The 24,877-nt window shown below is 40.7% G+C and overlaps 2 protein-coding genes and 1 long non-coding RNA gene across 6 annotated transcripts in view; 1 reads left to right on the top strand and 2 right to left on the bottom strand.

Annotated features, from left to right (window-relative positions):
- The window catches only part of LOC310744588 (uncharacterized protein C5orf34 homolog), a 16,568-nt gene extending 15,645 nt beyond the window's left edge, over window positions 1–923 (bottom strand). For 2 of the 4 annotated variants that reach the window (XM_083576157.1, XM_083576153.1), the window contains exon 1: window positions 716–910. The gene's annotated coding sequence lies outside the window, so the exon portion shown is untranslated. Of the gene's footprint in view, window positions 1–715 lie in introns of all 4 variants that reach the window. The other 2 variants (XM_083576158.1, XM_083576155.1) reach the window with 2 other exon arrangements.
- Window positions 1–4,224, top strand: part of LOC310744735 — a 5,731-nt gene extending 1,507 nt beyond the window's left edge. Inside the window, exon 2 of the long non-coding RNA XR_014539718.1 lies at window positions 3,576–4,224. This is a non-coding gene — a long non-coding RNA (uncharacterized lncRNA). The remainder of the gene's footprint in view (window positions 1–3,575) is intronic.
- Window positions 3,695–23,587, bottom strand: PAIP1 (poly(A) binding protein interacting protein 1). Its single transcript, XM_083576201.1, has 11 exons — window positions 23,022–23,587; window positions 18,278–18,426; window positions 16,895–17,083; window positions 12,647–12,759; window positions 11,389–11,500; window positions 9,726–9,851; window positions 8,772–8,878; window positions 7,938–8,055; window positions 7,770–7,824; window positions 6,350–6,443; window positions 3,695–5,302 (listed from the first exon to the last, which is right to left on the bottom strand). The coding sequence occupies exons 1-11, from the start codon at window positions 23,269–23,271 to the stop codon at window positions 5,203–5,205; spliced, it is 1,413 nt and encodes a 470-aa protein (XP_083432327.1). The 5' UTR covers window positions 23,272–23,587; the 3' UTR covers window positions 3,695–5,202.
- Window positions 23,588–24,877: the final 1,290 nt, after the last annotated feature.

Consider the following 24,877-nt stretch of genomic DNA (forward strand, 5'->3'; position numbering starts at 1 on the left):
CTTTATATGTCCAGCTGTTGTTTCTCAACAAATTGTCACTGTTTTTTTGTGTTGAGTATATGCTATTTGGTAGTTTATGGACCTAGTAGGTATCTAAAGCCATTTGCACACAGCAAAATATGTATTTTATCGAAGTCATGCAACCGGTCCATGCAGAATGTGGGCTCCCTATATATAGAAATGAGCAAACCAGTGATATTTTAGAGAGCAGGCTAGCAAGTGGGGCCCATAACTTATATCATACGAGCCTACACAACACAAAACACTGTTGCTGTATGTAGGTTTTATTTTATTTGTTTTTTATCTTATATTTTGGAAATGTATATAAAGTTTTTTTTCTTTACATTTTTTGTGGGACCCCCAAGAGAGTGGGGCGCTAAGCCAGGGGTCAGCAAACTTTTTCAGCAGGGGGCCAGTCCACTGTCCCTCAGACCTTGTGGGGGGCCAGACTATATTGGGGGGGGGGATGAACGAGTTCCTATGGCCCACAAATAACCCAGAGATGCATTTTAAATAAAAGGACACATTCTGCTCATGTCAAAACACCCGATTCTCGGACCATCCGCGGGCCGGATTTAGAAGGCGATAGAGCCAGATCCGGCCCCCGGGGCTTAGTTTGCCTACCCAAGCCCTAAACTGTAGCTTGTTTAGTTTATACTGTAGTAAATCCAGCACTGTGACCACCCCCACTTCTGCCCCCTCGCCACCCCGCTACCTTAGAGGGCCGAGCTTAGAGAGCCTCCCACTTCTGCAGGACGCGGAAAGAGGCAAAGATGCACCAAGAGAGTTGCAGAAGAAGGCGCAGCCTACCCGAAAGCGCAGCAGCAGCAGCTGCAACTCGGCTCCTTTCCTTTTCCAGACGGCGCGCCGAAAGGCGGGAAAACCAACCAGAAAGCGCGACGGGAGGAAGCGCAGCAGGAGGAGGAGCTATTGGGCGGATCATACGGACTAGCGGCGCCGGGGAGGAGGAGGCGGAGCTCTGGTTTCCCGGTTGAATATGAGCTTGCAAGGCTCGCGGCGCTGGCGGTTTAGCGCACCTCGGAAGGGTGTGCTGTGGGCTTGCGTAGTTCTTACAGTGCCGGATTTACGTATAAGCTAAACAAGCTACAGTTTAGGAGCCCCACTCTCTTGGGGGCCCCCAAAAAATTTAAAGGGGAAAAAACTGGATGTACATTTCCAAAATATAAGATAAAAAACAAATAAAATACAGCCACACCTCATGTTACGTTTGCTTCATGTTACGTTTTTTCAGGTTGCGTCCCGCAGCGACCCAGAAGTACCGGAAAGGGTTACTTCTGGGTTTCGCCGCTCCTGCGTGCACACAAGCACCAAATCGTGCAGCGCACCTGTACAGATACGGCGCTTCATGTTGCAGGGTTTTCATGTTGCGAACGGACCTCTGGAACGGATCCCGTTCGCAACCAGAGGTACACTGTAAAACCTACATACAGCAACAGTGTTTTGTGTTGTGTAGGCTCCTATGATGCAAGTAGTGGGCTCCGCCTTCCAGCCTGCTCCCTAAAATGTCACTGGTTTGCTCATTTCTGTATCAATTACTTTGATAAAATACATATTTTGTTATGCGCAAATGGCTTTAGATACCTATTCGGTCCATAAATTACCATATAGCATGTATTCAACACAAAAAAGAGATAATATGTATTTGATACATCACAGGTTTAGAAGGATATTGACAAAATGGTATGTGTGCACAAGGAGAAGTGATCAAGAAGATCTGGAAACCAATCCTTATGAGGAATGGTTGAAGGAGTTGGGGATGTTTAGCCTGGACAAGAGACAGGGAGGCTATGTGATAGGCACCTTCAAATATCTAAACAGGATGTCACATAGGTGAAGCATGCATATTTGTTTTACTTCCATCTGTAGTTGTGAAAGGGACTTTCTAAGGCTGCCTCCAGTGCTAGTCCTACTCACAAGTTTACCTACTGAAACTGATGAATCTAAGAGCTGCCCCTGGGTAGCACTGACATTGGATATAACCCCCTAACATTTGGCGTAGTGACATTCCGTGCTTTTTTCTGGGGGGGACGCATACCCCTAAACATTTTGTGAATCTTTGTACTTTTGTCCATTTACTGTATTTATTTTCCCCGATTTGAACTATAAAATGGTTATTTTCTTGCATCAAAATGAGAGTACCTGTACCTCTAAACTTTTTTTAAGAAAAAAAGCACTGCTGACATTACACTAGTGTTACCAGTCATAGGGCATTCACAATTTTATCTGGAAATGTCAAATTGTGAATAACTATAGCCCTCAAATTTCAGAATTCAAAACCTGTTTTTTAAAAGAGAGTACATACCTTTATTGCACTGTCTTTTCATTATTTGTTACTTTACTAGCATATAACAATTTTCATTGTTTTGTTTTACTACCCCCCCCCCCCCTTGCCGGAATTGGTAGGGTAGGTAATAAGACTACCTTGAGAGATAAATGTAATAAAGGATTTTTTACAGGTTTAAGGTAAGAAATCATTAAAATAATATGCTGTTATTTTAAGAAACCCAGTAATTTAGAGAGATTTTTTAAAAAGTAAATTGGAACATTTACCATAAATTGAGGCCCTTCTGCCACCCTTTAAGAGACATTTTGAAGGTGGCAACAAGAACAGGACTTTTCCAAAGTACCCAGCCAGGTCCACTGCAAATCCCCCAACCCAACATTGTCACCTATCTGGTGCTAGAGAAGTAATAGCAGTTGGTTTGTACCCTGGTGCTGGTGGGGAAGGAGTCTTGTTTATTGCCTGATCTTTGTGGGTGACCTTTAGTGTATTTTTAAATTATGTCTACCCCTTCTGCAAACTGCTTCTTGCCCTAGCAAGGGAAGATGCACTGCCATGTCATAAACAGGTATAATTCCACAGTGCAAAAGGTATCTGAGCTAAATGACCAAAGCTTTTGGACCATGCTAATTTGCTGTACCAAGTTGCAAACCAGTATGTTTTTATGTAACAACCAGTTAACAACATTCATACCCGTTTTAAGAAATATGAATTTCAAGATGTGACTCTTTATTTAAATCAGCAGATTTAAAGGGTGGTATAACATAGTCATCGACCCATTGAAATACTTGTTACTTAAATCCGTTTATTTCTGTGGGTCTCCCGAGTATGACTAACGCTGGTTATCACCACCAATTTTTGTGGGTTTTAAAAGTGCCTTAATTTAAAATCAATCCACTGTATTTGCTAGTCTCATCTTGCAGGTGGTGCTTAACAAATTTAATTACTCAAGTATTTTGGGCACGGGTTCAACTGGAAGCACACAAAAGAAGCTGGCAACATGACATTATGTATCAGTAATCACAGCTGAAACTATGTTGCTCATAGGCGCCGGGTGGGATGGGCTGGGGGGTTCAAGCCCCCACAACATTCCCCATGAAGGGGCTGGGCATCCACATTTTTTTGCACCATGGGGGCCTGCATGCCCGCTAGTGTGTGCATCTGATGTCAGACGCCCACACACTCTGGGTATCCATGGTCCTGGGGTCAAGCCAGTGGGCCTGATGTTGCTGCATATTAATAGTATTATTACCTGGAATATACTTTCTTAAAGGACAATGATAAATGATGGCCAGCAGCTCCAGAGATGCTGATTGCAGACGAAAAGCAAGGAATATCGAGTAAGATCTCATGATATGAAAATAAGGACATAAAAGGAAGACCAAAACCATACCCCAACAAAACAAAGGAGTTTATTTTCCAAAATGGGATGTTCATAAGCTAAACAAATTAACAGCCGAAAGATGTAGGTGATGCTAACTTTGTTAACAGACACAAACTGTACCAAGTTATAACAGTGCAATATTAAACAGCACTATTTACATGCATATTTACAACCTCTGTTGTCTTTACATAAGTTATTTTACCTACTTCTTGGGAAATTTCACACACACATCTTGTGTTAGGAAATAGACTCTACTTAATCTATTCAATATAAAACGAGGAACCCAAAAAAAAAGCCAGACATGTTCCTGGGCAACATTTCGTAAAGACAAAAATAGATGCTTAAAAAGGGAAGGGACAATAACCAGCAAACATTTAGGGCTTATTTTCTGTAATAAAAACTGTTTAGCTCTATACAAGTGATTGTATATGGTATCTAAATTACCAAATTGAGAAGTAACAGAAATGCCAATTTCTGAGCATTACAGTTCAAAGCAACACGCATTATTGTGCAACACTGAACTAAAAACAGAATCATGGAATCATGTCAATTTTTTTTTGAAGAAAATGGGGAGGGAAACAAATAGAATTCCTCAATTGAAACATCACTCTCTCTCGAAAGTAAATGATGAGATGGTGTGAGACTTCCATTTCCCTCCGTCACTGTGAAGTGGGATTGCAAACCATGATTTGTAAGCAATCCTGATTAGCACTAATCATAGTTTGCTCAATTTATGCATCATGACAAACTATGGCTAAGGCAAATCAGGAAAGGCAGAAGGAAGGAATCAAATGTGAGGTTGGGCTGAAGAGGTATAAATGCGGAAGACATGCCTGTTCCTCCAAACTCATTTACGCTAACCTGACATCTAAATTGAACCAGCATTTTGGGAGATCATCAACCTGACATTTTAACCAAGTGAATTTGTTTGAAAACCTTTATGAACTAAAATGCCTACCATATTTAGCTGTTTGAGAGCAATACTCTATGTGCAGATTTTCAATTTTCCCCCAAGGTGGATAAGTAGTAGGAGTTTTCATGATTGTGAAACATTTGACAGTTCATGAGCCTAAAAAATATAGGATGACAGCCATATCCTATACAAAGGCGAGGAAGTACAATTGCAAAGTCATAGTGTATTTTATGATTCTAGGAATTTTCCTTTCTTAAAAAAGTGATAATGTACCACGACAACCCTTAGATTTGCAGATTAATGTGAAATGTTTGAAATAAAATTTGTTCCAGTCAAAACATTGTTTATTTAACTGTACATAAAATAAACTATGATATATATATACACTTGTTTAAGTTACAGGATTTAAGTTTACATTTTTTTGGCAGATTCTGTTTAATAAAATGGAAATTGCATAACTTAACTGCTAGGAGAAACTTAATTTCCTTTGTTTGGTATGGATATTAAAGATTTTCCATCCCTTCTATTTGCTATTCATACCTATGCTGGTTTTTGTTTTTCTTCTTTAAAAAACACACAACACTATTATTCACGTGTAGCATTTCACTGTTTCCTTTTGCGTTCTGATTCTAAGCAAAACTTTTCATATGCTTCTTCAATTTCTGGGTCCATCTCATCGTCATCATCATCATCATCAAAATACCTACAAAATAATCCATATGTTAGATGACTATCTTTTCCAGTCACAGAAGACACCATCTTTGAGAGCAAGATAAACACCAGGATCAAAGCCCCATTTTTATACCTATATGTACCCTTGACAATGAACAGAACAGATTGCGCCGATTTGACATGGAAGTATTTTGCACAAGCTAAGTTCATCTGTCCAATCGCATTATAATTACAAAATGCTCTAGTGTTTGGAATAAGGTTGTGCAATATTTCAGAAAAGAAACTTACACAGCACTGGATTCAAAGAAGTGTGAAAGCAATGAGTTTACTCATTAGTGTGATTTTGCAAAATGCTGCGTAAGTGCTAGTGGAAGATTTTGCACAATAAAGTTTCTGCAGCTGTGGTACAGTGCACCTGCAACTTGTATATACACAGGGTGCATTCCGTTTTCCACTGCAAAGTAAGCCCTAATGGTCAGATTGCATATGATTTAACTTTGGTATTATTATTATTATTATTATTATTAATACCTTAATACTCAAGTGCAAAGCAAGTCTTGCTTTCCTGTGAGCAACTGTCTGTGCTCCAGTCACTAGGACTTGCTCTACACATGTGTGGAAGACTCAAGCTATAAACAGTTAAATATATGGAGTCCTCATAAGAAAAAGGAAAATGATCTTGTGCAAAAGGAAGAAACCCTATCACAATAATTCCATTTTTCTTGTGCAGTGCTCTTCTGTGAAGTTTGAGACAGGAATTCTGTAAGCAGAAGAGGCTTTCTGCTCAGAGCCAAGCTGTTTTTTCCTGAGTGTACAGAAATTTTATTTTCAAAAGCAACACTGTTTTAGTAGAAACAGATATAATTTGATTGGTGCACCAGAGAATGCTAACGAAGCAAAATTGCAAGAGGTGAGGCATACCCATTAGAAACTTCATTGTTTATACGATGATTTTTTTAAAAGGTCAAGTTTTGATGAAAGCAGTCTTGAAAAGTGGTGCCCTAATTCAGGATTTCAAACAACAAACTGAAGACAGGATAGGCCTAGATTAAAATGTCAGACTGAAACAAGAACTTACGGATCTCCAGCTCCTGATAAGTCTGTTCCATTTTCCTCATACTCATGAAACAAATCTTGTCTATCAAGGAGTTCTTGGTATTTCTCTTGATAATCTATGATAGAATTTTTTTATTTAAAAAATTAAGCTGCATTTCAAAGTTTAGTTCATTTACTATACCCATAATTAAAACTGTACAGTCAGTAATACACAAATAAATGTTTGGATGCATCTAAGCAACAAATGTGCAAAGCATGATCAGTGTAAATTTGATACTGTTTTGAGAACCACTTACAAGATTTTAGGCACATCACTTTGTTGCACTCCATTCCATCAACATAAGGTTAAGAAGATTAGGTGAAATTAACAAGCTGCTTCAGCAAGCAGATGCAATGATACAAATTTACACTCTCATGAAAGAAAAATGGTGCAAGAACCAAGAAAGGGGTAGAATACCACAAGGCTTCGATTCACAGTAATCACAGAGGAAAAACTTTATTTCAATCCTATAATTTGTTGCCAATAATTAACTAACAAATGAGAAAAGCTGTAATGGTTCTGCATTCCAGTTTCACTCCCAGCCTTCCCATGTTGAGCAGGAAGATCTGCAGGGGGCTTCTAAGCAAGTCCAGTTGAACACTTAGTTGACCACTTTCAGACTTTCCTGTTCAACATGGGAAGGCTAGCGGTGGCACTTACATGGTTGAGGGTGGAATGCACTATCGCTACTCATGTTGCCATTCCCTAGTCAGGTGTTAACACCTGAACAGGGCTACTGTTTAGGTACCTGGCCAGAGTCAAGGGTTTCCTGTTGCTGTTCTGTTCTTGTTGGAGAGGGAGTGATAACAAAGCTCTTGTTTAGCTTCCTGACTGGTGTGCCCTCTAATCCTTCCATAACTAACATTAAAGCTATGGGTGGGATTCACTAAGAGAGCCCCTTTAGTGGAAACCCTGTGCAAGGGCTTCTGCCTGAGCAATGGGACTCCCCCCACCCCGGCCTTCTTAAACTGGCTCAGATGTGTGTGTGTGTGTGTGTGTAGAACACCCAGAACAGTATGTGGGAAGAGGAAAGGGGTGATTGTTCCATCTGTCAAGCGGCAAGCTTGTTTAATGTTGAATTCCACTTAATGTTAATACAGGAAACTTCCCATTTGTGCAGAGGTTTTTTTCGGGGTCATTGTGCGCTTGCATGAAATTGCAAACCCACTCAAAAAGCCTGCTAAAACCCCATTCTGCCCCACACCTTTAGTGATGTTTCAGTGAAGTCACTTCTGGGTTCAGTGCTGTGCATGTGTGCAGGATGGTGCATATATTGGTCGCGCCTAAAAGGGGAGTTGCCTGTACATTTTTACAGAGGTTTTCCTTAATATCAGACTTCATGAGCTCCTCAGATAATTTCTACCTAACTGCCCCCCCCCCCCGCATCAAGTTGTTGACATACCTGGATCTGCTGCAGTGAAAGGCACACCTTCAGATGTGTAAAATGTTGGTTCATTCTGAAATCAAAATATGATTGTTTTTATCAGTAAGTACTTCCACATTTTATCAGTACTTTATACATAGTCTGATAAATGCATCTGAAGCAAGAGAAAACACAACTATTCATTACCATAAAGTAATTAGGGTCATTTTCTGGAGTTGCTTCCCTGTATGTTGAAGTTATATGCACCCTTCCCCAGTTACTTGACCGTAGTTCTACAAGTTTCAGAAGCATATGCTTTACATCTCTGTAAAAAGAAAGCACATAATAAAACTCACTGCATTTCCAACACGAGGGAGTAGTTTACTCACTGCTTGCAATCAGAACATAAGGGAGGAAAAAAAAACTGATACCTGTTGCTCATTCATTCACAGCTGCTCATGAACTCAGTTTAAAACAATGTTTTAACTAATTGCCAAAGACAATTTAATTTGGAAAGTAATCATTTACATTTCTATATTTATTAAATTTTATACTACTCTTCATCTGAAGATCTCAACTTTGAATTTGAAGTCAATACTCTCATTCAGTCAACACAAACATGACATTGGTGAGCACAATCACACCCCTGAAGAGAAGGGAAGGCTATTTTTGCTGATGTACTGTTCCTCTGGGAGTGCCTTTTTTGGGTGCTGGATGATGCAGGCAGCAGTGAGAATTGCCTAAAATTGCCTCCCCTCTCCTTCCATTAGTGAAGGCATCTACTGGATCAAAAGCATATCAGTGAGCATAATGGCATCAGTTGGATTCCACCCATTGATTACCAAAGACTGATCTATTTGAAAGCAGTATGACTTAAACCATGTCAGAAATTTCAGCACAAGTTGTATTAAAGATACCACAACAACAATTCTTAACTACAGTAATGATCAGAAAGCTTTAAAAGCTGTTCCACCTTAAGAGATGGCAAAGAACAGTAATCATCCCAAATGGAAAGCTAGGAAGCAATGATTTTCTCACTACCTGCTGCAATTTGCATCCAAGACAACATTTTCAATTTTCTGTATCATTTCATTCATATAAGTCTTTCCTTTTTCTTTCCATGCATCTTCTAGTACTGAGCCTGTCAACTAAAGAATACATACTATTAGAAGACATTTTCAAAATGTGACTTTAAGGTTAATGACATTTCTGCAAGCACTGGGTCTGTGATGAAGGCCTTCATAATACTTTTTAATTATTTAATTGATTAAATGCATTTAAAAAGCTTAATATTTAAAACTCTTAAAGCAGCATAAAAATAAAAAAGCAGCATCGAAACCCCTCACCCTGCAAATCTAAGCTACTTGGATATCCTTCTATGGAAACAAGAAACTGCTTGGATGTTCTTCCAGTATTTATTATGCCACACATATGTAACAGCCTAATGCATAGATCTCTTTATTCTTCTGTTAGAGTCGCCATAGTAGGGGAGATAATAAAACCACCAAGCTTTGCACACCACTGGTTGAATGCTCTTGAAACCTATTTTTATGATTAATCACATTCTGAATTCCAGTATACCTGAAGGAGTGTCTCCACCCCCATCGTTCTGCCCACACACTGAGGTCCAGTGCTGAGGGCCTTCTGGCAGTTCCTTCACTGCAAGAAGCCAAGTTACAGGGAACCAGGCAGAGGGCCTTCTCGGTAGTGGCACCCGCCCTGTAGAACGCCCTCCCACCAGATGTCAAAGAGAAAAACAACCACCAGACTTTTAGAAGACATCTGAAGGCAGCCCTGTTTAGGGAAGCCTTTAATGTTTAACAGACCACTGTATTTTAATATTTTGTTGAAAGCTGTGGAAACCCAGCCAGATGGGCGGGGTATAATCATCAACATCATCATCATCAAATCTGGCTCTCTTTGAAAAAAGTTTGGGCACCCCGATTAGATCAAGTATGATGTAGAAAACAACTCTTAATAATGAAAACATCATACTTTCAGTAGTTTCACCGCACAGGTTAAATTGTTGTCCACAGGATTAGAGAAAAGGGTGTTCAGTAATTCATGAAGTCCAGTCTGAAGAATCTCTGCTCGGGTTAGCTGACCTTTAGTTCCTTTTACCTATAAAAATGCACATATGAATGTTTACATGCCATTAAAATTAGTGTAGTTTGGAACCACTGGTTTGATGACTTCAAAATTAAAAGTATTGCAAGTCATTTAAACCTAAGTGTCTGGAATTGTATTTTCCTATACAAAACTAGCAGCTTACAGAACCATAAACCCAAAGCCCATGATCAGGGGTCTATACATTATATCTGGGATAGCAAGTAAAAAATACTTTTACTAGCCCAGAAGAACACAGTAAAAATGCCCTGAGTAGATGCAGACTGCCTTTGCTTTTTCAACAAACCACTCTGCTCCTCCCATAGACCAAAGAAAGGCCAATAGCAGAGACGGCACTATGCTAAACCACCTGAGGGTCTCTTTCTGAAAATTTAGCATTGCACCTTCCTCCCTGTTAAGAATGTGGCTAAATAACACACTCCCTCCCCTTTCTTTTCTGGCTTTGGGGAGCCATTTCTTTATGTTTCTTTTCGGCATCAGTAAGTCTTCTCCCCCTTTTAAAAATCAGCAAGACTACTTTGTTCTGCAAATATATATATTCTGCCTGCTTGCTAAATCAGGAATAATGATTTTTTACACTTGAATAGCTAAGTGGAAATTTAAAGCCACCTTTTATAATAGCTTGTTGAAATCAATGCTACTTAACTACACTAAATACTTTATTTGCCAATTGCACTACATTACTTAGGCTTAAGAAGCCTAATTCTAGGAAGCTGGCTGGCAGATAAAGTATTTAGAAATTGATACATTCATGCTAGCATTCCTAATCACCTAATAATTTTGGATTAACTTTACTGTCTGAATAATCCTCAAGAATATTCTGGGCCATTCCCTTAAACTCTCAGTTTTGGTTAGAAAAGAAAGAAAATACTTCAGTCTACAATGAAACTAGACTAAACCTTGTCATCTACAGCAGCCATTCCATCAGGCTACATGAGAGGGAAAGAGCTGGGAATGTAGGTCTCTCCATCAGTTCTGCTGAAGGACCCAACAACTTTTGAATCCTCTTGGCCTCAAACGCTTTCCATTCTAGATGGTCATTAGAAGAACTAACTAGGAAATATTGCTTGAAGCCCCTGCCATTCCGATCCTTTTTCCTTTTTCCTTTATACTGTAAGCCTCAGAGCAGGGACCATCTTACCAATGGTGACTTGGTTATGGGAGCTCTTTCTAACCAGGATAAAATGCTTCATGTTAAGAATAAACGAGTGTATAGCAGTTTTGTTTAGGGAAATAAAGTGATAAAGGATAGTAGCAGAATTCTACTCAACTGCTCATTAAGGAATATATAGTTCACACCATCCAATGTTTTGGCAAGTAAGCAAAAAGGCACTTGGATGTTTCAACAAGGATTTGGACACTTTAACAGAAATAATAATTTTACTGAAATTATGCAATAATTAAGAGAATTCTAAGCTAAAGGTATGATACTTATTTTTAGATTTTTACTACTTTTGACTTATAGTCAAAATGTACGCTTAGATCCTTTTCTCACCGCTAGTCTGATTTTTTTAAAACCAAATCCCTTTACCTCTAGATTTAGATAAAGCTCAGCTAAAAATAGCACAAATGCATGAAATCTTTTCCGTGCAGCTTCATCTCCTTTGGCAGCTTCATCTCTATTTTCATACTCTTTTCGACACCTAGAAAAGACATGTTTTAATCAGCAATATTCTCAACGTCAGTCAGTCCTAGTCATACAAAAACATTTAAAACCTGCAGTTAAAAGCCAGTATTAATGGGGAATAATAGGCAAAGGATAGATTAAAATGGGATGGCATATAATTGAAACAACTGCATATCCAAGGCTTCATTTCGTCAGTATGGTTGTTCACTACTCAAATAGATCACTGCCATTAACTTAAATGCACCCTTCATATATTTAGCTATATATTTCTGGGTTCAGTTACACTCCGGTGTAATTAAGAAAGGGATATGCAGCTAGGAATAACTCAATTGTCAATAGCTTCCACCGAGATCTATAATGCAATATAAAATGAGATGTTGTCAAAGAGAAATTTGTGAAGAGGCAAAACTTCCCCAGAGTACTAGAGACCCATCCCAACTGTGTCCGTGAATGAATGCTGAAACGCTTACACAGATGGAACGTTTGTAATAGGGCAACACTGAATTCCACCCAGAGAAAATATACCAGCTGAATGTCCAAGCATATTCATCACTTTTCATTTGTTAGAATAAAAAAGCTGAACTTCAGCACTACAGGCACCCAGCTTCTTTACCCACTAAGTTATACAAGTTGCAGTTAAGTTTATATATATGGTATTATTTATAAGCATGGGAAGACTTAGAGATACACACACAAATGTATTCTTGGTTGGGTGGGGGAGGAAAACAATGGATTGTTTATCTAAAAAAAATTTCAGGTGGTTTGCTTTCTGCAATTATGCAGGCTAGAAATTTGCATTAAAAATGAAAGCCGGGACTCTTGGAAACACGGAGAGAATATAGAATATACACAGACTAAATTAAGGCTGGTTGACTGTCAGCAGCTTCTCCTTCATTACTATAAAATCTAAGTTTTACTTACTAGAACATGCCAGCCAAAACATTTGAAAAGAGGTGGAGATAAGAAATGAAGCAAAATGAAGCAAAAATCCCAAAATGCCTCTGATGTATAGGGGCAGAATATAATTATGCAACACATAAAATTGTTCTGGTAGTCCACTGGGCAATCTCTTGAATCAGATGTTTAAGTAGCGAAGAAAATCAAGAAAATCAAGCCAATTTTGAGCATGACTGATTAGTGTCATAAAAATACAGATACTGACCTGTGAAGCAGTAATTGTCTAAAGTTGCCACTTTGCGGATTAATGGTGAGATTATGAGAAAGATAATTGCACAGCCTTGCTCCCATATAAGAAAAATTTGGAACAGATGTAGCCTTTCAAACAAAAGAATAATTGGAATTAAAATTACAAAATGCTGTGGATTTCTTGTACTTAAAATATTTTCCTTGACCCCTCCACAAGAACGTGAAAAGAACAATAGTCAGCTAATCAGAAATCACTGACTGTTTTTTAAAGGCCCCAACAATCACCAGCAGCTAGGCCTCCTCTAAGGGTCCGTTAACTCAGTTCTTATTTATTAAAATGCATCCTTTCTTATACTCATGTGCCCCCTTGGTATAATTTTGGCCTTTGAAATACTTAGTTCCTTGCTTTTTCCCTTAAGTCCCACAGCTGCAACCCTGCTACCCTCCCACTCACAGCCATCTCAGAAAGTAGTTGTGAGTTATCTTTGTACTGAGTCCTCTAATTGATAAAGAGTTCAATTCAAGGTCTCTGTCCTCATTTTCAAAACTTCCATGAGGTTTCAAATTCGCTTTTGGCAGAAAGACATCTTCTACATCCTCAACATTTGATAGTAAATATTACCTAGCTGAATTTATACAATACCAGGAGCAGAAAAAGATGCAAAAACCAGTGCATTTTGAAATATAAAAACAACTACAGGATACATTGTAATGTTAGCAAAGTGGCAGATATCTATCTCAAGTTGTGGACACTCTTTAAAGCAGAGCTTTCCAAACTGTGTCGTGACATGTTAGTGTGTCGGCTGCAGTGTGCAGGTGTCATGCAAACGCTCCCTGCGCTCGTCCCGGGGCTGGAAAGGGGTTAGTTTAACCTCTGTTTTGCTAGTAAAACTGAATTACTGTGTTGCAAAATGATGCATGTCTAAAAAGTGTGTCACCAACATGAAAAGTTTGGAAAGCTCCGCTTTAAAGATTCAGCCTTTAAAATTAATTGGGTCATCTTCCGGTTTGGATGTATGGCTAGTAAGACAAAAGTACATAATGCCCATGGCTTGAACTGCATTTTTCAATTGCCATCTAACAGAAGTAAGGAATGATATTGCAAAAATAACATTAAGTAGCCTCAGAAAGCAATACGTATTTCCTTTGGAGTAGGCCATATTGAACATAGAAGGCCTTACATCTCAGTAAACAAACACTGGAGAAGGTTGCAAGTGAAAAAAGGGATCAAAAAGGTATTTTCCTATTTCGTATCTAAAAAGCCCTACTTAAACTTTGATTTCTGAATTGGCATTTACACGTGCCCTGACCTTAGCTTATTATTCAGTGAAATATGACACTAAGAGCATTGAAACTGGAACTAATATTCTATTTTTAAAACATTTCCTGGAATTTTAAGTAGGCTGCAGTAAGGTTTCATAAAGCAAATGAACTGCCCCCCAAAAGGAAAAAAAATAATACTTTGGATATAAGAGTTGGTTACCCCTTTCCATTGGCTTTGTGTTGTAAAATACATTCAGTGAAGATTAAACAATATTTCTAAGCTATAACACAGAATGTAAGTTTCCTTCATAATAGACTTTTTAAAAAAGGGAGAGCATCATCATTCTGCAGCCCATTACTCAAAGGTACACACCTTTCTGTCACTATTTTAAACTTGCATGGCAAAATTGCAAGGAGTTGGTCCTCACTATCAAATAAGAGCTGATCAATGAAGTGAAAGTACTAGGAATCATGGAAGGAAGTGATCATGGTCTCTTGGGTTTCATTGTACAGAGGCATGGGAAAGCTGAATGTAGTTAGACATGCACTCTGGACTTTAAGAAGCTTGATTAAAAAAAGCCTTAAGGAACTACTGGGTGAAATTCCATGGTCAGAAAGATTCAAAGACGAATGGCAGTTTCTTAAAGGTGAAATACTGAAGGCACAAAACACAGACAGTTCCAACAAGAAAAGTGGAAGTATCTAAAGAAACCAGTGGGGTTGCATAAGGAGCTCACAGATGAGCTTAGATGTAAGAAGGGCATGTATAAGAAATGGAAGGGGAAATCACAAAGGAAGAGTATATATGAATAGGCAACAGTTGCAGGGAAGTTAGGAGGGTCAAAGCTCAGAATGAACTTAGGCTTGCAAAAGAGGTTTATTCAGCTATGTTCAAGGCAAGAAGAAAAACAAGCAAGCATGGAGATGATTAACAAATGTCATTGGGTGACAGAGAAAAGATGGAACTGCTCAACCTCTTTCCCAAAATGAAAGCAGTGTCCAGCCTGGTAATAACAGTATAAATGATGCAAGGAGAGAGCTGCAGCTCAATATAGGAAAAAGTGGCAAGGGAATACCCAGCTACTTGAAATCTCCAGGGCCTGATGAGCTGCACTGAAGTATACTAAAGGAACTTGCAGGTGTAATCTCTGAGCCTTTGTCTTTAATCTTTGAGAATACTTGGAGAATAGGTCAGGTACAGACAACTACCAACTACTGTCAGCTTGACATTGATAGCAAGAAAGGTCCTAGAACAGATAATTAAATGGTCAGTCTGTGAGCACTAAGAAGAGGATGCTGTGATAACTAAGACCCAACATGGGTTTCTCAATAATAAGCCATGCCTGATGAATCTCATTTCTTTTTCTGATAGGAGTTTCAAGCTTGGTGGATCAGGGGAATGCTGTGGATGTAGTCTTATCTTGATTTCAGAAAGGCTTTTCACAAAGTCCCCCATTATCTTCTTGTGGAGAAGCTGGTAAAATGTGTGCTGGACAAGGTAACTCTTAGGTGGATTTGTAGCTGGTTGACTGACCGAACCACAAGAGTGATCACAAGTGGTTTCTCATCATCCTGAAAAAAAGTGACAAGTGAGGTACAGCAGGGTCCATAATTGCTCAATGTCTTTATAAACGATTTGAGTGAAGGAATCGAAGGGATGCTCATCAAATTTGCAGATGAAACCAAGCTGGGAGGGTTAGCTAATGCTGCAGAAGATAGAATCAGAATTCAGAATGACTTTAACAGATTGGAGAATTGGGCCCAAATTAACAAAATGAATTTTTATAGAGACAAATGTAAGGTTCTACACTAAGGCAGGAATAATCAGGTGCACAAACATAAGATGGAGGAGACCTAGATTGCCAGTAGTAAATGTGAAAAGGATATAGAGGTCTTAGTTTACAACAAGCTTAACATGAGTCAACAGTGTGATGCAGCTGCAAAAAAGCAAACACTCTTCTAGGCTGCATCAAAAGAAGTATAGTGTCGCAATCAAGGGAAGTCATGGTCCTGCTCTATTCTGCCCCTGTCAGTCCACACCTGGAATACTGTCCCCAGTTCTAGACACCACAATTTAAGGTTACTGACAAGCTGGAATGTGTGCAGAAGAGGGCAACCCAGATGATCAAGGGTCTGGAAACCAAGCCCTATGAGGAACGGTTGAGAGAACTGGTTATGTTTAGCTTGAACAAGAGGAGACAGAGAGGAGATATGAGAGGCATCTTCAAGTATCTAAAGGGATGTCACATGGAAGATGGAACAAGATTGTTTTCTCCTGCTCTGGAGGGCAGGACTTGAACCAATGGCTTCAAGTTGCAAGAAAGAAGATTCTGTTGGGTTTTACAATGTCTCTCTTACACAAGATGTGGCAGGCTGACAGGTTAATTACGCTTAGATTTCTTTAGTAATTACACAGAAGCTGCAGTCCGAGCTCTCCTAGCTCAGTCTTCACTGGATGAACCAGTTGGCCCCAATGGATGACGCTGTCTGCACCAGCAGGACACCCTCCACTTTTTGCCCCGCCTCCTGCTGGGATGATATTGCCCCAGTACCTGGCTCTTCTTCCTGCTCTGAGGGGATTCAGGTGCAGCCAGCCCCTCCTCCTCTCAAACAGAGGCTGTTCCCCTGCAGCCGGCTCTGTGGAACAGTCTCACTCGGGAGGTGGTGAACTTTACTTCATTTGAGGTTTTTAAGTAAAGGTTGGATAGTAATCTGTCATGGATGCTTTAGCTGAGATTCCTGCATTGTGGGGGGTTGGAGTAGCTGACCTTTGAGGTCCCTTCCAAATCTACAATTGAATGAAAAGCTTCCTCTCTAGTGTAAACAATTAACATCCAGATCTTCAAAGGCTCCTAATGGCTCAATCTTTTATTTTATTTTAATAAAAGCAAACATGATGTATCCCATGTTTCTGTGAGATTAGAAATTCATGTAGGTATTCTATATATATTATGCAACCTGTCCATCAAACATGACATATATATACACACACACACTCTACCTGTTGGTATATGAGCTCAACAAGTTCTTGTAATGCTTCATCTGTAGTGACACAAGCATTTACAGTTTCTGAAAAATGTGCTCTTTCAGTTTCAAAACAAGCCGGCTGTTCTGCAAGGTGGTTGAGAAAGTCCTGCACATATTCTGTTAGAGTTGGAAATCCATCACAATCATCTTCCAAAGAAGATTCCTAAAAGCGATTATAGTCAGCTTTGGAATTAAACTTATTATCAGTTCTCATTCAAATGGCTTCAACAACTTATATTTACCAATAATAGCGGAAGGCAAAATAAATAAAGCAATCTGAAGTTTAAAAAACACACAACCCTGGAACAGTCTTAAACTGGGCATAAAGTTCTACTAGGGGGCCTTGTTAACAATCTTGTTGTGGTGAGCCATGATGTCCTGTCCACACACCATGAATACTTGCTGTTGGTGAATTACAGCTAAATTATAGCTACTGTAAAATAATATATAATAACATGTCACAGGCACAGGATACCCAATTCACTCAACAGGAGCTGTTTCAGCTAGGTAGTTGCAATGGCATTGGAATTTGTTTGTGTGTATACACACACATGCATGTTTTTCCTCAACTAAAATCTTCTACATTTATTCATTTTGTAATTATTATGTGCATATATAAAATGTAAACATTGTTGCTGTTCAGAGATGCTACTGTAAAAAAGCAAGCAAGCTGATTTTTTCATACAGATCAGACACAGTATATAAATGGACTTTCCGCCTCCCCTTCCAACTTATAGGCCTCCCCAAATCCACAATGGCAACCCATGTGTTACATGATAGCAAAAGATACTTAGTTTTATGGAAGGGTATTTGAAGTCAAGTATACTAGCACTCTTAATAATATTAATAACGTGCTGTGTGCAATACTGGCACACAATCAAAAAATAGGGAGAGGCTGTCCTCTCAGATCAGTCAGCTAGATATTAGTGAACTGTATACTTTTACATATACACACTACTAATACATATATTTTTAAATAGCCAGGGCCTATTAGAAGGCTTTATCCACAAAAGCCCATGTCATTCAAGAGCAAACTTTTTCAAGCAGTCCCTAAGGCATTCTCAAAATTTCAGCAAACTGAAAATGTTGTGTACAGATTGCGTAGCTGACCTAATATTAGACAAATCAAAAGTTGCAGACAAAGGGCAGCACTGAAGTGTCTATGGGTGGGAGATTTCTTCATCTTTAACCATTTGGTGTTTAAGGATCGCTAAAACAGCAAGAGAAATTATGGGATGGAATTTTCAGCTTCCAAGATCAAAGTCATTTCTTTCAAAGAAGATTAACAAGTCTAGCAGAATGTTCACATGGGCCTCACTTGCTTGGAAATGGAAGAGAGAGGAGGCTAAATACTTACTGTAAGATTAGGGGTATATCCTGAGGGGTAAAATTCAGGTGCATTCACAGAAAGCTTTGATATTACCACTGGAGCCACAACCACCTGAGGTTTAGCCATTCCTGATTTAGAACTATTTTTTTCTGGTAAAGATGTAGCTCTTGCCTGTTCTGAAAATTTAAAATATGAAGAAACTGAGTTTGCATGTTTCAACCAGAAGTCATTTAAAATACCCCCCAACAGTGTACTGGGCGCCCAAAATCTTGTTGGCATCCCTGCTCTTCTGCTCATTGTTTCTTTTTCTCACTATTGACATTATGCAACCACTAGCACTTAAATAAATCACTTTTGTCAGGGTCAACCATGGAAAAAGGAAACTAAGCTCAGTTTTAAAGACAGGAAGAATTAAAAGACTTTACTATCATTGTAGTGCAGTCTCTTAAACACAAGGCAGTTCTATGACAGCTGAGAGATGGCTTTATTCCTTTACTAGAGAAGATATGCAATTTAGACACAGTTCTTGCCACAGGCGTATAGGTGGCTGTTAATATACATGGTGTTCATAAAGTTATAAAGAGCTGCATCATACCACATCAGGAAAACCCCAAATGTGAGAATAAAATTTATACCCTGCCCTTTAGCAGAAAAATGTCCCTGCCTACTGGCTCATCATCTAAAAAGACATGACATGAGGAAAAATGCGGGGTGGGGTGGGGTTGGGTGGGTGGGTTTGAAATTCAGAGAAGATTTAATCTCAAAGAGAAAGAAAAAAAGAAAAAGAACCCACTCAAAGTCCAATCAATCATTAATAGTTGAAGCCCGCAATCCTAAATGGTGTGTGTGAGACTTCAAACTGTAATACAATACTACACCACAAGAAATAAAAGAAGCAATAAAATACAATTACAAATCAATATGAATATTTAATGCTGACATAGTGGAGACCACCTGAATGAAGCTTGTGAATCACTGGTGGTCCACAGACCAGTCAGGAAACCCCTAGTGTAGGAAGTTTGTGAACAGAGAAACAAAATCAATAAACATTTGAGTCTACACTACTGATGATTGATTGTCTATTAAGTGGTATTGAAATGGGGATCTGAACAAGTCCCCCACTCAGTCAATCTGTTATTGCCTAGATTTTAGCTAGTTATTAAGACTGGAGTGTCATTATCTGGTAACCCACCATAGCTCTCTTGGATCACACAGAAGATTTTACTATAACCTATGTATTCCCTAGCCACTAGAATGCATTTCAAAGAAGTTCTGGGATGCATTTTTAAAAATAAAAACTGAATATAAAATAATCACATATATTTTTTTAAAGGTATAATTGGGGAATGTAACTGTTAAAAAAACCTGAATTAATTGGCATTAGATATCGAAGACATTAGACTGTCCCTGTTCTTTCAATTCAAACAGAGCTTGAATCTGGAATCTTACACATAGCTTTGCCTCAGAACGTAAATAAAGATTCTTGTTTGTGTGTGTGTATATATTTATGTATCTCACGCTCCTTAAGTCAACAGGTCTTACCATGACAGCTTCTTGTGCACCCCTTACAAATTACAAATAATTCCTATGCACTGAAGATTACACAGAATAAAGCAAAGTTTTGCATTACCAAAACATAAACCTTTTTCCTAGACATGTATAAGAGGAAAAATATTGAAAATTTAAGGTATTTATTAAGTATAAAGCCTTTTTGCCACATTTCAGACAAAATAGCAGACATGTGTCAGTCTTTCTGTTGGTGGAGAAATGTATTTAATTGTATTTAAGGCGGCATTTTAATTCATAGGGTAGAATCCAATTGGTCCTCCTGTTGCTGTTGCTCCAGCAAAGGTGTCAGCAAACAGAGGAGAGGAGATTTCAGCTCATTTCCCTGTCCCCTGCAATCTCCAGAAACATGTTCTGGAATGTCCCTTAAACTCCTCCCCCCCGCCCCCCCCCCCCGGCAGCAGATTTTAAGGGTGTCAGAGACTCAAAAGGATATGACAGATCAGCAAAAATCACCTCCTCTCTGTTACCAGATAACTCCTGCTGAATCAAGGGCACCAACTGGATTAAACCCATACAGGTAATTAAGTATATTGTATCATCAATGTATATTCTATGTTATGGGTGGTAGGCATAAGCAACTCTGTCTCAAGAAGTTTACAAACTAAGCTTTTTAATGAACATGTTGTCTGTCCTAAATTTTAGGGTTAAGGCAGGCGACGCACTTATTTACAGCTGATGACATATTCTGCTTTCCTAATTTACTGTGTAGCTGCTTCCTCAAAGGCAACAACTTCTTTTAAATGCAGTACACAAGATGTGGGAATCTTGCCACCTTGCACAGTTTTAAAGTCTAAGCCCTATATAATCGCCCTGAACATTTTAAATTGAAGAGTGGTAAAAATAAAAATACACAAGAAACTTCCTTAGAAGCAACTACAGATTTCAGTCAAATTTACTGCTGAATCCTCATGTTTCAGGATGTCAGCCTTCTTGCATCTTCCCATATGACTAGTTGCTTTTTACATTTTGAATCAGTAATCAAAATTAACACTGGCTAAAATGTTGGTTGAGTTTCATGACAGCCCTTTTCCACATGGGCACAAAAGCTCCATGAAGAGTTCAAAGACATTTTTACCGTAATCTCCTAAACATGCCTACCGTATTTTTCGCTCTATAAGACGCACCAGACTACAAGACGCACCTAGTTTTTGGAGGAGGAAAACAAGAAAAAAATATTCTGAATCCCAGAAGCCAGAACAGCAAGAGGGATCGCTGCACAGTGAAAGCAGTAATCCCTCTTGCTGTTCTGGCTTCTGGGATAGCTGCGCAGCCTGCATTCACTCCATAAGACGCACACACATTTCCCCTTACTTTTTAGGAGAGAAAAAGTGAGTCTTATAGGGCAAAAAAATACGGTACTTTAATGCAAGTTTCACTGAGTTCAATGCAACCCTATGCACAACTAAACTGAACTATGCAGAATTTACTCTAAATGATCATGTTTAGGACTGGGCTGCTATCTATCCCAATCCTGAGTGTATATACTTAAAAAGAATCTGTATTAATTCACAAGAACTTGCTTTCAAATTAGTGAGGCTAGACTTCAGATAGGAAAATGACCTTAAGAAAAACAACCACACACAAGCTCTTATTTTACCCTGCCCTTTTCCTCACTATGGGATGTGGGTGGCGCTGTGGTCGGTGGTTCGAATTCCCACGATGGGGTGAGCTCCCATTGCTCGGTCCTAGCTCCTGCCAACCTAGCAGTTTGAAAGCACGTCAAACGTGCAAGTACATAAATAGGTACCGCTCCAGCGGGAAGGTAAACGGCGTTTCCGCGCACTGCTCTTGTTTTGCCAGAAGCAGCTTAGTCATGCTGGCCACATGACCTGGAAAAACAGTCTGCAGACAAATGTTGGCTCCCTTGACCAGTAAGGCAAGATGAGCGCTGCAACCCCAGAGTCACTTGCGACTGGACTTAACTGTCAGGGGTCCTTTACCTTTACCTTTTTATTCCTCTCTAATCAGCAGTACCATCTTACTACCCAGTGAGAAACATATATGGACCAGATTTCTAATTAATGGAATGGGAAGGTCAAATTATATATACTGCACTACACACTAGCAAACTTGCACAAATATAAATCGACACATTGTTTGTAACCATACATATCTATTTCAGACTGCATTCAAGGGCAGTCTACAGAGAGGAAGGGGCATGCAGGGAAGATGAAACACCATCCCAATCTTTTTTTAAAAGTGCACCTAGCCCTTGGTAACATAATAATCCTAATCCCATTCTTCGTCCCCACCCAGAGAATTTAAATCAGGACAGCAGAGGTGCCATTCCAATAACCAAAGAAATTTCCGGAAGTAAAATAATGGCTCTACCCTATGAGGGACCTAACTCCATCATGGCCAAAAGGGGGTTTATTCCCAAAGAAAATCTGCAAAGGACTGCAGGCTTCAATTCGCCGAAGTTCAAAGGGCCGTCTCTGCATCTATTCGGGATGAAATGGCAAAAACATTGGTGGAGGAGTGGATGAGAGAGATAGAAACACCAGCAGGGCGCATTTCAACACAGCCCAGTGATATAATTACTACAGCAGGGCCGCCGACGCAAATAAATATAGTCACCCAGTATGCGGAGCCGGCCAGAAATAGAGGTGCTCTTGAGGAATAGCGGTGCATGACGCTAGACACCAAGATACAGGGCTGTGTTGAAATGTACCTTGTTGGTTTCTATCCGCCTCTCCCATCCACTCCTCCATCCCCAAAACACACACACACACACAATCTCCCTCCAAAGGCACCCCTGCATAGCCCCATGGAAGAGAGGGAGGGGGGAACCACACAATTCCCCCACGCCAGCCAGGTTTGCACACTTTCTGCCAGGGGTGCCAACTTGAAATAAATATGGGGGGGGGCAGGTAAGCCCCGCCCCGCATAATCGATGACATTACGCAGTGCACGCACACCCTTGGAATGGCAATGCCCATAAACTTGGGGGGAAACCCCTCAAATATTTTATTGTTTGGGGGGAGGGCAAAAAAGACCTCCCGGCCCCTAGGAGTTGGCTCCTATGTTCTCTTGCTCAGCTACGACTGCGAGGAAGGAGGTTCCCGACGACGGGCCAAGGCTATGCGGGGAGGTCGGCCACCCCATTTCCACTTCCTAATAATAATAATAATAATAATAATAATAATAATAATAATAATATAAACACGAAAGTGGGAGGGGAGGGCGGCGGCGGGCCACATACCTGCGGCGGCGCCGGCCCCCGGGGGCGCCGTCTTGGGCGGCCGGAGGGGTTCCTGGTGGTGCGCGAAGCCCTGCTTGAGGAGCTGCTGCGACGGAGCCCCGAAGCCTCTTCCGCCGCCGCCGCTGCTGCTGCTGGTGCCTCCTCCGCCTCCGCTCATCCCCAAGCGGGCTCCGCTCTCTGGAGCCGTAGGAGCCCCACCCCCTCGGCCTCGACCCGCACCGGGAGCCCGGTCGAAGCCGTTGTCGGACATGTCGGCCTCCTCAGGCCCGCCTCTTCCTCATGGGGGAAACCACCCGAGTCCTCCTCGGCCCGCAAGCGGCCGGCGCCCGCCCCGACACCCGCTTCCTCCCCTTGCTCCGAAGCCCTTGCACTTTCGGTTCCTCCTCCTCCTGCTGCCGCCGCTCGCTCTTCCTCGTCAGGCGGAGCGGGGTGGGGGTGAAATCCCCACACACCGCCAGCCACCAAAGACGAACGAGACACACACACGCCCCCCTCTCGCGCTCAGTCAGGGACGCTTGTTGCGTTTCCCCGGTTCGGCTCACAGCGCCTCGCAGCGCCCCGGAGGCCTCCCCTCGCTCCCGCGTCGCCATGGCAACGCGCGGGGCCTAACGGGACCCCACTTGTGGAGAGACAGAGAGAGCCTCCAGGGCCCCTAAATCGCCTTCCTATTGTGGTGGCATAAAGCTGTTCTGGGGTGCAGTCCGCCCCTGTCAAATGCACGAAGTGTTGTTACCTCCCAGACAAGCTTCCACCCCAGAGAGCGAAATCTGTTTACGTGCTTTGCTAGTGGACATAAAGCCGGGAACCTTATTGGGGATGTCCCCCCTCCCTAGATGTTGGACTACAACGCCCATAAGGCATAAGCATTGGCCATGCTGGCTGAGGCTGATGGGAGTTGTAGTCCAATATCTGGGGAAAGCTCCCTCCTAGGTTTCACATCCTTGATTTGGGCCTTCTCTCTCACACACAAATAGGTGTGCTCTCGCTCACACAAATTCAGTGTAGAATGAAACTAATCCCTTCAAGCGGCCGTATTTAATTGACTATACCTGGCTAAACCAGGCCACTCTTTTTTATTTTATTTTTTGTATTGTCGTTTAATAGGATTGCCATACGTCAGAAAAATTCCTGACATGTCCTGCTTTTCAGGTGTAGAAATGGCGTGGGGGAGGCGGGCGGGGATTTTGCCGAATTGGCAAAAGGTCAGGGAAAACCTGGATGTACGGCAACGTGATGGAAAAAGCAGCGGAAACAGCTCCAAAAGCTAAAAAATAATAATCACTATTTTACTTTTTGAAATATGGCAACCCTATGCAGTAAGAATGATGAGTGCACCATGCTTTTTCCCCCAGCCAGAATTCACTGGAACTCAGTTGTGGCACCTCTCAGGTGGGCACCCTTGCTATTCTAAAAGAATGATAGAGGTGTTCATGGTGAGTTCCGGCACCCTTTATTCTAGAGAAATAGCACTGCTCTTAACTATGTAAAAGAAAATGGCACCACCTTGGGACTGAATCCCACTTGGTTCAATGGGCCTTACTCCCTGAAAAGCATGCATAGGATTGCAGCCAGTCAGCATGATTGTATTATTATGTTCCCTTATGTCAAGTCACACTATGCTAAATGGGGCTTTCTCCCAGAAAGTGTCCACAGGACTGCACTCCCTGTCATCTTGTAGTAAGCATGTACAATGGTTTGAGAATGGTGTCAACATGTATTCATATTGCAAAAGTCAGGACTGGCTGATGGACAACTTGTGTAGGGTCACAGGCTTACAATCTAAAATACATGCCACAAAAAGTGAGAAGGGAGGATGGAAAGAAACAAGCCTAGGTACCAGTTCTTAAAGTTTCAAA

This window comes from Podarcis filfolensis, assembly GCF_964270895.1.
Source record: "Podarcis filfolensis genome assembly, chromosome: 11".
NCBI classification, from domain to species: domain Eukaryota; kingdom Metazoa; phylum Chordata; class Lepidosauria; order Squamata; family Lacertidae; genus Podarcis; species Podarcis filfolensis.